Here is a 14,810-nt window from a genome sequence, read left to right as displayed (position 1 = left end):
AACACATGGCCCCCAAAATCATGCTCTACTCCAAAAGCATATCCAGAATCAGTGTAGATTGTAACAGACTGATCCTTTGCAAGCTTGCAGGTTTCAGTCAAAGCCACAACCTCAGCTGCCTGGGCTGAGAAATGAGATGGGGGAGAGACTGAGGCAAGAACGGTGTAGCCCAAACACACAATAACCAATACCGTTTTTACCTGTACTGGGATCACAGATTGCAGAGCTATCAACAAAAAGAACAAGATCTGAATTAGGCAGTGGTGTTTCTTTCAGGTCCACTCAAGGAGTACACACCTGTTGAGTCTCCAGGACACAATCATGAAGCTTTCCATCAATAGGAGTTGGGAGGAGAATGTCTATATTGAAACCAGTATAGTGTTTGTAACAGTGATGTTTGGCATATCCAGAAGCACAGTGGAATAACCCACTATAGAGAGATGAGATGTTTTCTGCTCAAGAAGAAAGAGAGAGACAGCGTGTGGGACAAGAAGAGGGAGATCAGAACAACAATGTTAAGTGATGCAAAAACAATTTTCTCCACAGTAGTCACAGCTCAGAGACCACAAGGAAGCTTTGTGGAAGCCTGGTGAAAATTAACTACTGCCATCAAAAACTGAACACAAACCAAAACTAAACATCTTTGTGCAAAGGAACATGAAAAAAAAACATTTGAAAGGTCGACCACAGAAAATACTTTCAATCTTCAGTGACCTAAAAGAGAATTGTGTAGAGAATTGCCACGTGTGGCGCTCCTGGTTGCACCGCAGCATTCACACTCCACAAATCCCACACAAATCTCCATTCAGTTGATTCTCCAGGCCCTTTAAACTTCACAGGAAATAAACAGGAGTACTGTCACAGGGGTTAATTACACCTAAAGCATTCTTTAACAGTGAGTTAAAGACCGCTTTAGAGAATATTGCTGTTGGAATAGCCTATAGTCAACTGTGTCACAATTTTTGATCAGGCCAAAACTTATGGGACACCCATAAAGTAACAGGCATATCTGCCAATGAGGGGTGAGATGTACTCACATCACAAGGTAGAGCCTTCAGCTTTCAGGCCCCTCTTCTGTGTAACCAGCTCCCAATTTGGAATCAGGAGACAGACACCCTCTCTATTTTTAAGATTAAGCGTAAAATTTACCTTTTTAATCAAGCTTATAGTTAGGGCTCGACCAGGTGACCCTGAACCATCCCTTAGTTAAGCAGTGAAGCAGCTAAATAGGGACTCACTGTGAGTCATGTTTTCTGTTGATTGTGTATATCTGTGTTTCTGCAGGCAGGTCTAACAGCTTTGGACCAGGCCAGAGAACACAATAACCCAGAAGTAGCTCTTCTACTGACTAAAGCACCCCAGGTAAATTCCCACTCCGATCAGTACAGGCAGTGATGATCAAAATGTATTGTGAGAGAGTGTTTTTCATGTAATATGAAAAGTGGAATGTATAGTGTGTCATTGTCTTTTCTTGGTTTTATTTGTCATGTTGAGTAACTACAGTTCATATTTTACCAACTTCCATTGCCTGATATTTTAATCTCTTCTCAAATTGAGTGATTTAGATAAAATGACTAAATGCTTTGTTTTATTTGTCAGACATATTTCTGGATATATATGGACAGTTTATAAAATGCAAGAAAAAATATTTAAACCCTATATGTAACATATCCAAATAGGAGTTTTTTTGAAAGCCAGTAAAAACTGGGCAGTTAACTATTTCTTAACTGTGTTTTCTCTGTTGTGTCCATTATTGTATATGACTTTAAGAATCAATACTTTATTTAATTCACTTATCATGATTGATGATGAATTTTGTCCCTTCAGGTGCAAAGTTTTGTGCGTGGTAGGAGTGTGAGGAAGAGGAGAGACAAGCTAAAGGCAGAAGGTCGAGCTCAGTCGGTGCCCAGAGATGAGATGCTACTATGTAAGGTAAATATATTACAGTGTGAGTGCAGCTTTAGCTTACTGAATGCAGAATTTAGCACAAATAAGAAAAATGGGAGAAATCACATTAACACAAACAAGTATTACGAGTAGAGTTTAATCAGCGTTGTTTTCACCTAACTCTGGCTTTAACAGTAACACTAACACTAGCTCACACTTTTATATTTTTTGCAGGCACATTGCCATCATCACACCTTTTGGATAGAGTGGCTCTAGCCAATAAATAAACAGGCAATATATTATATTATATTATATTATATTATATTATATTATATTATATTATATTATATTATATTATATTATATTATATTATATTATTATCTGTTAACCTACATGTAGATAAGTAAGAGGAAAAAAGCCTGGTACAGATGAAGCGTTTCAGGCATGTGAGCAACACTGCTTAGTATAGATGTTGGGACTATGCAGACTTTTAACATGAATGAAAAAGTCTGTTAACACAATAAAGGAAGGGGAAAAGACAAAAATCCATAGTAACCCATAATAACCTCTTTAAAATCCAGGAAACTGCTTTGCTAAACCTTCCACTCTTTCTGCAGGATAGTGCATCTGTTCCCAGTGGCAGCCAGAGCAGTGACCAAGGTGCCTGGAAACACACTGAGGTAACTGAGTCAAATGCCAGGAGGGGGAAGAACAAGAAGCAGAAAAAAAAGGTAAGACCACGGATTTAAGGATTAAACCTGTACAAAAACCAGTGACCAGTAATGCATGCTAACCTCAGGAGAAAATGCTGTTGCAGCCATCTTTGTCCAACCATCTGCGCCGCAGAGAGACCAGACACAGTGAAACCATTCATAAGAGGAAAGGTAAACTGCGTGGAACCTCCCCTTACACATCTATCCCTCCACATAACTTCAAAGCCTATCAGCTGTACACGTTGTACCGAGGAAAAGATGGCAAGATCATGCAGGTGAGTGAACAAACTCTCATCACCACACTTTCTGTAACACTGAGGGTGCCAGTGAGCTGACAGTTTGAGTGAAGTGCTACTTTAAAAAAATATATAATATATATGTTTTTATAAATATAAGAAAAGCAAATAATTAAAGTTAAAGAAATACTCAGAGTGGCCTGGTACCAAATGACCTATGGGCCAGTACCCGGGGATCTGCGATTTAAAGTACACGAAAAATGGTTGTCTTAATTGGAGGTGAAAGCAAAATTTTAAAAAATGTACTTAAACGGCCAAATTGTTTTATACTTTTGACATCATTTCGTGGGCTGGAAGTGGGGGGTGTGGGGGGATGGTGGCCCGTGGGCCGGGAGTTTGAGACCCCTGTTTTAAACTAATGTACTAATGTAACCAGGTTTCTGTAAGAATAAATCAATATGTTGATCAATAATTAAATCATTTACTAAAAGGAACTTGGAAGAGAGACCTAATGTTTAATAATCCACATTTAACTGTTTTACTCTTTGGTGCAGTTGAGGATGCTATATTATTTTTTTCTATTTCAATTGTTATGCTTAAATTATTTTTTGCTGACAAATGGTGGGCTTGTTTTTTTGATTTGTTTTAAAAAAAAATTAAAATATTTAAAAACATTTAGTTCCGAATACAATTAATTGGTTAGGAAGTCAAAAGTCACACAAAGTAGCATTAACAATCTGAAAAGGGCTAAGTCTTTAGTAATGATACTACTTGCTAATGTACTCTGTAGATGAAAATCAAGCTACTGCAAAAGATTTTCAACATCTGATTTAAAGACATGTATTTCTCTGTTGGCTTGTTTGCTAAACTTACTTGATATGGTTACATAGTTTAACCACCACAGTTAAAGCCAAATGAATATAGCTGGTCACAAATGTTGGAACAGAACAGTCCATCCATACATAACAGCTCTATTCTGAGCCCCTCTTGAATAACTGCACTCCTCGCCCTATCTTTGGAGGAAGCTTATTTCCGCTGCTTGTATTCAAGGATTCTTTATTGTCATTCGCATCACATTTACACGCAGTGGAACGAAATTTCTGTCCTGAGGTCCCGGTGTTGGCCTTAAAGAAGAATAAATATAAAGTTACAATAATATAAAAGAAAAATACACACACACACACACACACACACACACACACACACACACACACACACACACACACACACACACACACACACACACACACACGTATGTGGTCAAATGTGGTCAAACACGTGGTCAAATTGCTTTGTATTTGTGTGTGGATTAGAGCACACATTTGTGAGTCCTCCGAAGTTAGAAATTACTATATATATTTTTAAATATTAATTTACGCTTGTTGAGCATATCATACACATTTGTAATCCTGTTGAGGCAAACGCCATTGTAAGGAAACAACAAGCAAATATGGATTTCTGCTTTGTGTTACAGGCTCCTCTGAATGGCTGCCGCTGTGAACCTCTTATCAATAAACTGGAAAACCAGCTGGAAGCCACCAAGGAGGAGATGAAGACTGAGATCCACATTGTTCAAGACTTAATGAACAGCAAGATGGGCCAGCTAGACCGCAAGAACAAATACCAGGTAGCATGCACAGCTGCTTATTGCAGCTGGTCCCCTGAAGAAATTAAGTAACTTTTAACCAAATATTATTGGGGGTGTTTTCAAACTTATCCATCCAATTTTTTTTTTAAAGTTATTGAAGATGTAGGATTAAAGAGTCACTGACTCCCTGTTCTTTGAGTAAGAATAGTCATAATTCTAATCTATATTTTTCTGTATACTTGTGAAACAGTCACATAGTAGTTTTTCCTCACCACTCATTTAAGTATTGGAACAGTATGCAGAGTCGTGTGTTTGTACTCAGTACATAGTGCCTTAGTGGCTTGGTTAACATTATTAGCAAAATGAAGTCTTAACATTACAGAATTACATTTCAGAATAATCATCAGGTCTGTTGCAATGTATGCAGAGAGCACAAGACACTAGAGGCATCTGCCAGGTCCATGCCAACTTTCTTGTAGGTCGTTTACCAGAATAATCTGTCATGTTTCTTTATCTGGTTCTTTCATAACTGTTGAGGTTCATCATGAAAGTTAATTGGCTCTGTGATGACTAGTCAGCTGGTGGGGTTGCCACTGAATGGCAAGCTGATAGACTGACTATTTGACCCATGGAAGGATCCAACACACAACACACACAATCTATACCACATGGTTGTCTACTTACTTTTGGCTTTTTAGTGAAGCCTCTATTTGAATGCATTTAATATCATGTAGTCCAGCTCACATTTGTCCGGGTTGTTCAAAAAAGGAACTGGATACAGAGTTTTAAGGATGACCAAATACAGATTGGGATGCAGGGGATGTCAAAATTCACACAAAATAAAGATCCTTAATTAACTATATAAAGTTTGATATAAAAGATCTGATCCGATAAGGTAATCCTGTTTTCCCTTTGAACAATCAGATTTCAGGATTTGATCCTATCCAACTGGATTAATCCTCCAGGGTGGCTGTAGCTCAGTAGGTAGAGCAGGTCACCTACTGATCGGAAGGTCAGCGGTTCGATTCCTGGCTACTCCAGGCTACATGCCAATGTATCCTTGGGCAAGATACTTAACCCCAAGTTGCTCTCCGACCGTCCCGTCGGAGTATGAATGTGTGTGAGTGTTAGCTAATTAAAAGCACTTAGCTTAGTAAACATGGAAGTGCTTGTATGCATGGGTGAATGTAAACATGTTGTATAAGCGCTTTGAGTGCTCATACTGAGTAGAAAAGCGCTATATAAGAACTAGTCCATTTACCATCCTATCTGATTACTGGGCCTAGGGTTTGAATGCAGAAATGCAGCAAATCTACAGGAGACACAATAAATAACTTTGATCCTTTAATGGTGTTAACATCTCTGTGATCAGATCTGGACTCTTGATAAGATGATGGTGGAGAGAGTGTCAGCAGAGAGGAGCGACTGTCTGCAGAGAATTGAGCAGCGGGCCCTGCAGGAGCGACTGGAATCAGAGAAAAGACAGGTAACACCATCAACATTCTGCACTTCTGACTGTGGAACTCCAACTGCTCTGTGCTCTGTGCATGAAGCCATCGCAGAGTGTGAATAATGTTTGTTCCTGGAGGGAAATAAAAAAACATGGCCAAATCTTTGTCCTATAGTACAACTTGGGGCATGATCCTGGCAACTGACCCCTGTGATAATTCATTTATTGTTCAGATGGTTCCTAAACAGAATTCTCCAAAATTCACTGGATTTCTTTGGAAGTAAATTTAACATATTTGAGTTTTTGACAGTAAACTCCAGACAAAAAACAGAAAACAGAAAATGTTAACTTGGGCCTTTGGGAATGTCAGGCATTTACCACTCTGTTTCAGAGATAGTGCATTCATTAAACAACTGGTTACCGTATTTTTCGGACTATACGTCGCTCCGGAGTATAGGTCGCACCAGCCAAAAAATGCATAATAAAGAAGAAAAAAACATATATAGGTGGACTGGACTATATAGGTGGACTGGACTATAAGTCACACTTTTTTTGGGGGGGGGGGGTGATAGAATCCGAGACCCAGAGCAGAAATTCCATCTTGAACGGCAATTTAAAATAATAATGGATTAAAGAACAGGACGAACACGGTTACACCTACGTTATGTTAACGTAGCACATTCAGCTACATGACGCACAACGAACACGTGTTCGGTATGTTAACGTAACATTAAGTTATTCAGATAACCATAGCATAAAGAACATACTAACAAGTTAACCAAACCATCAATCCATTGAATTCTTCATCCTCGGTGTCACTTCTAAACAATTCCGTACACTCCGTAGACGAAGCGCCGCTTCCTCTTCTGTGTCGCGTTAGTCAGACTCGTCGTCAGCTGCAGTTCCAATTATTCCAGCCTTTCTGAATCCCAACAGGATGGTTTGTCACTGAAGCCCATGTTTTCTTGATCCATCCAATGACTTCCAGGAAAGTTGGGTGGCGCATTCTCCCAGTTGCCGTTAAGCTGTGCTCTCCATCCATCATCCACTGCGCCCACAGGTTACGCAAGACTGCCTTAAAGCTGCAGTTCACGGAGATGTCAAGTGGCTGGAGTATTTTGGTTCATGTGTTATAAATGTCACATATACGTCGCTCCGGAGTATAGGTCGCACCCCCAGCCAAACTATGAAAAAAAGTGCGACTTATACTCCGGAAAATACGGTATTTAAGAAGGTTACAATCAAAGGTGATTGAATTTTTTTTCCACAGTCCTGTGATGAAAAAAAGATGGTATTATTCATACTAGTTTTCTTCCTTGTTTTTAAATGACACAGAAAATGACAACAAATTTGTGTGTTGGTTATATAGGGGTAGCAATTTCTACACAATATTTTCATATAATGCATAAAAGCCTTTTTAATGAATGTGGTTTTAATCTGCTAAGCATTTAAAACTAAAGCATGATCACAACTTTGTAAAAACATTAGAACTTCAGGTCTTTTTTGTTGCCTACATAACATATTCTAATATATAATAATATTCTTTATAATAATAATAATTAATATTGAGTTGAATTGTGAATTGTAGACTCCATTTCAGGCGTCTGCTTCTGCTGCTGCTGTAACCCAGCTATTTCAAAGTTTGATGTGTTGTGCATTCAGGGATGCACAACAACAAATTCTGCATACTTTGGTAATAACAAGTAGCTCTTTGAGTTAATGTTGTCTTCTTATCAGCTTGAAGCAATAAGGGGCATCCTCCTCTGACCACTGAGATCCAGAGAACTGCTGCTTAATGGATATTTTTTCTTATTCGGATGATTCGCCCTAGTTCACTAGTTTCTAAAATATTCAGAACAGCCTGTCTGGCACCAACATCCATGTTCAAAGTGACTTTTCTTGTCCAACCTGATGCTCAGTTTGAATTTCAGCATCAGGTCATCTTGACTGTCTAAATGCCTAAATGCATTAAGTTGCTATCATGTGATTGGTTGACTAGATATTTTTGTCTAGCAGTTGACCAATTGACTGACACACACACACACACACACACACACACACACACACACACACACACACACACACACACACACACACACACACACACACACCTACACCTACCTATATAGCCACAGCTCCAGAAGGTAAGACAGGTGCTGAGAAGCCAGCTGAATGGTAGGAATAAGATCCAAGCCATCAATACGTACACCGGACAACAGATACCCTGCTGGGATAATAAGCTGGCCACAGGAGGAGATAGATGCCACTGATGTCAACACACCAAAATTCACAATGCACGGAGCTCTACACCTGAAGTCCCCCACCCCCTCACTGCCAAGATGAGCTGCTCCAAGAACGCCTCAGGCAGCCGAGGTCATGAACAATAAGAGGATCTATCATGGACGACTAAGCCACTGCATGAGATCTACCATCAATAGATAAAGGCAGTGGCAGGCATCAAGAAATCCTACTAGTGGCCAGCCTAAGGGACAGCACAGAGGCTCTGATCTGGGCAGCACAAGAACAGGCCCTAAGCACCAGATCCATATGGACAGGAGTCCATCACAGGTGGCAGGAACCAAGCTGACGGTCCAAGGTGCTCTGGAGACCATCTAATGCATCATAGCAGGATGCTACTTGTATCTGTAACTACTGGATGCCGCAGATGCAAGCCGGGAATGCATAGACTGGAATGCACAACAGGTGGCTGGCATAGTGTACAGGGTTAGGTGCATATGGACCAGAAGTCCCCAAGTCTCGATGGGACTAAAACCATTAAAACCAAAACTAAAAACACTAAAAGTGGTTGCAAACAACAGGGCCTGTTGGACTTGGAGTTCCAAACAGACAAGCTGCCCAACCAGAGATAGTTGTAGCAGAAGACCATAGTTATGATAGATGTGACAATCCCAGTAGATAGCAACATCAGGAAAAAGGAGCATGAGAAAACAGAATTACCAGGGACTTAAGGAACAAATGGAGCAGATGCAGAAGGAAAAGTCTGGAGTGGTCCCAGTGCTGATAGGAGCATTACTCCTCCACACTGCTGGAGAAGTAGCTAAAGCAGATTCCAGGCACAACATCAGAGGTCTATGCCCAGAAGAGTGCAGTCTTAGCAACGGCAGCGACTCTCAGGTCTGGACCCAAGATTAAGGAACACACAGCTGGACTTTACATTTTCAAAACTTGTTACTTTAGCTTTAACATATCTGTGGAAGTTTTTATTTCTGCGTGCCTTCAAACATCATTTAATCTGAGACTAAATGGAAGGACAAGAACACAAAACACCATCCCATTGTGTATCCATCAACTGCATTGCATTATTGCATAAAAAGTGATAATAAAGGCAAACCCATATAATTTATGCATCATTTATAGTGCTGTACTCAGGAGTTACAATGGGACTGCAGTGGCAATCCAACCACCAAAATGCCACTTGAGGGAATCTGAAGCCATTTCCAATGCATTGTAATGAAAAAAGGTCTGCAATGTCCAATACTTTTAACACATTATTGATCATATAAAACTTAAAATCTTCAAAAACTTGAGTGCGTGATCAAGAGATAAAAATAAGCTCCAAAGGACAGTGCAAAAAAGGATTAAAAACATGGCATAACCTTCAGAAAAAACAACTGCACACAGTGGAAAAACTGTGGCTTCCTCCTGGCTCTAATTCACCACACCTGTGCCCCTAAAGCCTTCCTTAAATAGGGTAACCAACCAATCTAAAACCCACCCTATAACAAGTTCATTCTATAATGTCCATATATTCAGTAACTCAAATAGAAATCTGAGTTCAAATTAGTCTTTATTCATCCAGTTTCCAGCAGAAGATAGATCTGTGTGACCCGTCGCTCCAGTATGTTACATTTGGTCTGAATTTTAACAGACCACACCAGTCCTTGTGCGTCTGGGAAGGTCTGCAACCAAGATCCTCGAAGGCCAGTGGAATCAGCTACAATGACAATATCTCCTACAGCAAAATTTCTCTTTCTTTGACTACCGTTGTCTTTCCTGTAACAGTGGTATATATTCTTTAATCAAGCTGCACCAGAAAAGACCTGCAATGAATTTAACTTGCCTCCAACATTGTTTGATGTACAAATCACCTTTTTCAAAAAGTCCAGGTGGTAAAGCCGGCTTGCATATTAGCAAGAGAATGTGATTTGGTGTCAAGGACTCTAGATCATCTTCAATTTCTCGCTCTATTCTTGTGGTCTTTCCATCCCAAGCCTGTTTCTGCACAAGTCTGCCATCCTCGAGTGTGACAGTGGTCTTGGTGGTTCTGCCATCGGGGGTCTCCTCATCGCTTTCCTCATTCAGCTTGAACTTGAACTCTGTGGTCTTGAACGTAGTCACAGACTTTAGTGTAATAAAGCCATCGTCACCCATGCTGAACTCCACATTGGGCTTTGCAAGGTTTCCTATTTGCCGAGTGGCGAAATTCACGCCGACTGCCTTCATGTAGTCATCAAACTTCTCGCTGTTAACAAGAGTCCTCAGCCATGATGGTGAAAATGACGCCCTGGCTGCAGACACAGAATATTTGAAATCTCTGCTGGTGGAGCGCGAAGAGGGTGCAGTGGTTAGCACGGTGGTGCGGTGGTTAGCACTGCTGCCTCACAGTTAGAATACCATCTGGAAGGCCTGGGTTCGATTCCACCTTGGCCCAGGCCTCTCCCTCTCTCTGTGTGGAGTTTGCATGTTCTCCCTGTGCTTGCGTGGGTTTCCTCCGGGTACTCCGGTTTCCTCCCACATTCCAAAGACATGCACTTACTGGGGTTAGGTTAATTGGCTAATCTAAATTGCCCATAGGTGTGACTGAGTGCGTGAATGTGAGTGTGAAAGGTTGTCTGTCACTCCGTGTTGGCCCTGCAACAGGCTGGCGACCTGTTCAGGGTGTACCCTGCCTCTCGCCCTATGACAGCTGGGATAGGCTCCAGCCCCCCCGCGACCCTTAACAGGATGTGCGGAAGCGAATGGATGGATGGATGGATGGACTCTAGATCATTAGGATCATCTGAGATTTTTGTAATAGGACAATAATTCAAAATGGCTTCCACCTCACACAGACAGGTAATCCTTCATCATGGTAAATGGTAAATGGACTAGTTCTTATATAGCGCTTTTCTACTCTGTCTGAGCACTCAAAGCGCTTATCCACTCTTTGCTGATGAAGTACAGAGCTCAGCACCTTCTTGACCATACGAATAAGCCTTTCCCAGATACAACAATGATGTGCTGCAGCAGGGGTACTGAAGTAAAGCACTTGGAATCCTTTTGTGGTTCAAGGCTGATAGAGCTTCACGTAACTCACAACAAATTTGTTCCATTATTCAATCTAATGTGGGACACTTGGCCTCTTAGCAATAAAACTTCACAGTGCATGAATACAAGAACTGGTATCCAGTGAGTATGCCATTTCCAAATGGTAAATGAACTAGCTCTTATTTAGCGCTTTTCTACTCAGTATGAGCACTCAAAGCGCTTATACAACCTGTTTTGCATTCACCCATGCACTCCCATTCATACAAGCACTTCCATTTTTACAAAGCTAAGTGCTTTTTAATTAACTAACATTCACACGCATACATACTCCGACAGAACGGTCGGAGAGCAACTTGGGGTTAAGTATCTTGCCCAAGGATACATTGGCATGTAGCCTGGAGTAGCCAGGATTTGAACCGCTGACCTTCCGATCAGTAGGTGACCTGCTCTACCTACTGAGCTACAGCCACCCCAAATGCACTGCCCTGCTAAATATGCAAGTGAAATTAACTCCATAGCATTTAACATGACTGCAACCCACATTTACCTCATATGGGCCAAAGAAATCAACACCCACATTTATAAATGGTGGGAGGTCTGGTTGAAGTCTCTCAAAACGACAAATCTGCCATCTTTTGTTCACCAAGCTTTCCCCTATGCCGTCTACAGATAACACAAGAGGAGATGGTTTTTCTGGGGGCAGCATTTGCACTAATAATCCAATAACACTGGCGTAGTCGAGACAGCAAGTGATTTCTGCCGTAGTGTCTTAATCGCTCATGTGATGTAGAATCAGAGTGGAGACATGCTGATCTTTCTGAAGAATCACTGGACATTTCATATCATCAAGCATGGCCACTTTATTAAGCCTTCCTCCAACTCTTAAAAGTCCATTTTCCATTACAGGATCAAGTTTACAAAGATGACTACCTTTCGTTTCTTGTGTTCCTTGTTTCAAAGTAAATATTTCATCACCAAACCTTTCATTTTGGCAGTACTTAATAATGGCATTCTCTATATTTTCAGAATTGATAGATAAACACTGACCACCCAGTGTGGCCCTAAAGTTTTCATCTTTTCGACTTCATTCTTTTGTTGAATCCAGTCCACTACTGGAGACAGAAGCCTTTATGTCGCTTCTCTTCTGACTCAACAACTGGAGAAGCTTTCCTACCTGTAGAAAGCAAACTGACACCATCTTAAGCCTTTTCCATGAAGAGAAATAGGTCATCAGCTGGTCTGTTGCATTCTGTGCTTCTTTAATGGCTACTATATTCACTGTAGCCTCCTTTTTCACCTTTGGATCATCACTGCTGATAAATGCAGAATTTGAAGCATTATTGAGCCATTCACTCTCATTATTTACTGTGGCTCAGGAGGTAGAGCAGATCACCTACTAATCAGAAGGTTGGCGGTTTGATTCCTGGCTGCTCCGGGCTGCATGCCAGAGTATCCTTGGGCAAGATACTGAACCCGAAGTTGCTCTCCGACACAAGCCGTTGGCATGTGAATGTTAGATAGAAAGCACTAAAGTGTAGAAAGAAGTGCTTGTATAAATGTGTGTGAATGGGTTAATGAGGCATGTTGTATAAAGCACTGTGAGTGCTCAAAGTAGAGTAGAAGAGTGCTATATAAGAACCAGTCCATTTACCAATATCTCTAAAATTAGAAACACTTTCTCAGAGTGATGCTAAAAACTAGTTCATGCATTTATTACTTCTAGGCTGTACTATTTATTATTATCATCAGGTTGTTCTAAAAGTTTCTGTGTGGCTGCAGAAAAAAACACTACCAAGTTGATCCAGAATGCTGCAGTGGACTGACGGGGGCTAGAGAAAGAGAGCATATTTCTCCCATATTAGTTGCTTGGTGTATGCACATAGGGGACCATCTGATTGTTGAGGTTTTCTCTCTATTATTGTAGCGTTTTGTTGTAATTTGGTGCTATATAAATAAAACTGAATTGCATTGTCAGGTGTGGCCAATAAAAGCTGTGCTACAGGAATAGCACAGGGTTCAATACTCAACTCAAGACCAAGACCACTAGAGGTATTATATACATTCCTGTCCATACAGGTGAACTTGATGATGAAAAGATAAGCTTCATTAAAGATTGCATCATCATAAGTCAGTAGCACATAAAATTTTCTTTCAGGACCAGACCCACAGTGTATACACTAAACAAATGGGAGCTCGTCTAATGAGCATATATTTGTCAATAACAGACCTATTCTGTGTGGCTCTGTGCGTCCTTTAAACAGGCGTCTCTGGTCAGTGAACTGAAGAGCTGGTGTCTGTCCAAACTGCAGAACATGGAGGTCCGCTTCACAAAAGAGGCCAGCAGCACTAACTTACAGTGCTCCTCAGAGGGTGAGGGACTCACCAAAGCTGATGGAGCTGCCTTCACTGTGGTGTCCACTGGGCAGGGGAGCAGCTCCCAGTACCTCAAGCTCCAGAATGACCCTTCACTCCTGGAGTTCACACAAGGAGAATCCAACGTGGCAGAGGGTGGCGCAGCCAGCCACTACTTTGTGGTTCATGTGGAGAGCTCTCCAGGTAACAAGTCAGCATAAATAAAGCTTCAAATCAAATTTAGAACAGTAACCTTGTAAAGTCAGAATTATCCATCCATCCATCCTCTTATCCTGTTCAGGGTTGCAGGGGGGCTGGAGCCTATCCCAGCTATCATAAGGCGAGAGGCAGGGTACACCTGTACAGGTCGCCAGCTTGTCGCAGGGCTAACACAGAGAGAAGACAACTATTTACACTCACATTCACTGTGAGGCAGCAGTGCTAACCACTGCACTAAAAATCAGAAATACTTTTATTGATGCCAGAGGGAAATTTCAGTTGCTACAGCTGCAATCGGTTATTATAGAAAGAATAAACACTCTAATAATTTAAATAATTTAAAACCAAAAACACTAATAATGTGAAAATCAAAAAAATAAATTTGTAGTATATACACAGAAATGCTTAGGAATACAAGGCAGTGGACACATAACAAATTGCACTGATAAACCATAGTGTCACCTATTAAGGGAGGAGTTATAGAGTTTGATGGTCACAGGTAGGAATGACTCCATCTTAGGTGATAATAATGGCGCCCAGTGAGGTCTTCTGCTGCTGTAGTCCACTTGTTTCAAGGTCCCACATGTCAGTTGTAATGACTGGCTATTTGAGTTACTGTTTCCAATAAGCTCAAAGGAGTTTGGCCATTCTCAACAAGACATTTTCACCCAGAGCAGTGGTTCTCAAACTTTTCACAGTGAGTACTACCTCAGAATATATATTTGGGTATTCAAATACCACCTTTATGACAGGTGTTGCCCCAAAAGTGCCTGTATTTAAACAGTTGTAAATGACTTGTTGAACTATAATCTGTGAAACGTGTCAAAAATATCTCTCATGACTTATGTATCATTATATATCGTTTTGAGCAAGAAACATTTCTGTCACCAGGTAGAAGCTGCAATCACATTTTGGCAAAGTGACTTTTGTATATTCTTTATATATCAGGGGGGTAAAAACTTAAAAACTGTCACTGACATCAAATTCACTCCTTTGAGCCCCCCCCCCAAAAAAATTCAGTGATCTTGTTGTTCAGGATTTTTTTTTTAAATTTTATATATACATATACATATACATATATACATATATATATATAT

General features: G+C 40.7%; 1 protein-coding gene and 1 pseudogene across 6 annotated transcripts in view; one reads left to right on the top strand and one right to left on the bottom strand.

The window, feature by feature from the left end:
• Nucleotides 1-14,810, top strand: part of ankrd6b (ankyrin repeat domain 6b) — a 99,960-nt gene that overhangs the window by 81,929 nt on the left and 3,221 nt on the right. For all 6 annotated transcript variants that reach the window (XM_030722298.1, XM_030722299.1, XM_030722302.1 and 3 more), the window contains 7 exons: nucleotides 1,285-1,362; nucleotides 1,828-1,932; nucleotides 2,505-2,618; nucleotides 2,705-2,875; nucleotides 4,311-4,463; nucleotides 5,797-5,910; nucleotides 13,404-13,698. In XM_030722298.1, the coding sequence (XP_030578158.1) occupies nucleotides 1,285-1,362; nucleotides 1,828-1,932; nucleotides 2,505-2,618; nucleotides 2,705-2,875; nucleotides 4,311-4,463; nucleotides 5,797-5,910; nucleotides 13,404-13,698 (1,030 nt within the window). The remainder of the gene's footprint in view (nucleotides 1-1,284; nucleotides 1,363-1,827; nucleotides 1,933-2,504; nucleotides 2,619-2,704; nucleotides 2,876-4,310; nucleotides 4,464-5,796; nucleotides 5,911-13,403; nucleotides 13,699-14,810) is intronic.
• LOC115774568 (fatty acid-binding protein, adipocyte pseudogene) lies at nucleotides 8,965-11,694 on the bottom strand (annotated as a pseudogene).

The sequence above is a fragment of the Archocentrus centrarchus genome, chromosome 24, assembly GCF_007364275.1.
Source record: "Archocentrus centrarchus isolate MPI-CPG fArcCen1 chromosome 24, fArcCen1, whole genome shotgun sequence".
Taxonomy (NCBI): Eukaryota; Metazoa; Chordata; class Actinopteri; order Cichliformes; family Cichlidae; genus Archocentrus; species Archocentrus centrarchus.
Note: the sequence above shows the minus strand (reverse complement) of the source record. Positions and strands in the feature narration are given on the sequence as shown.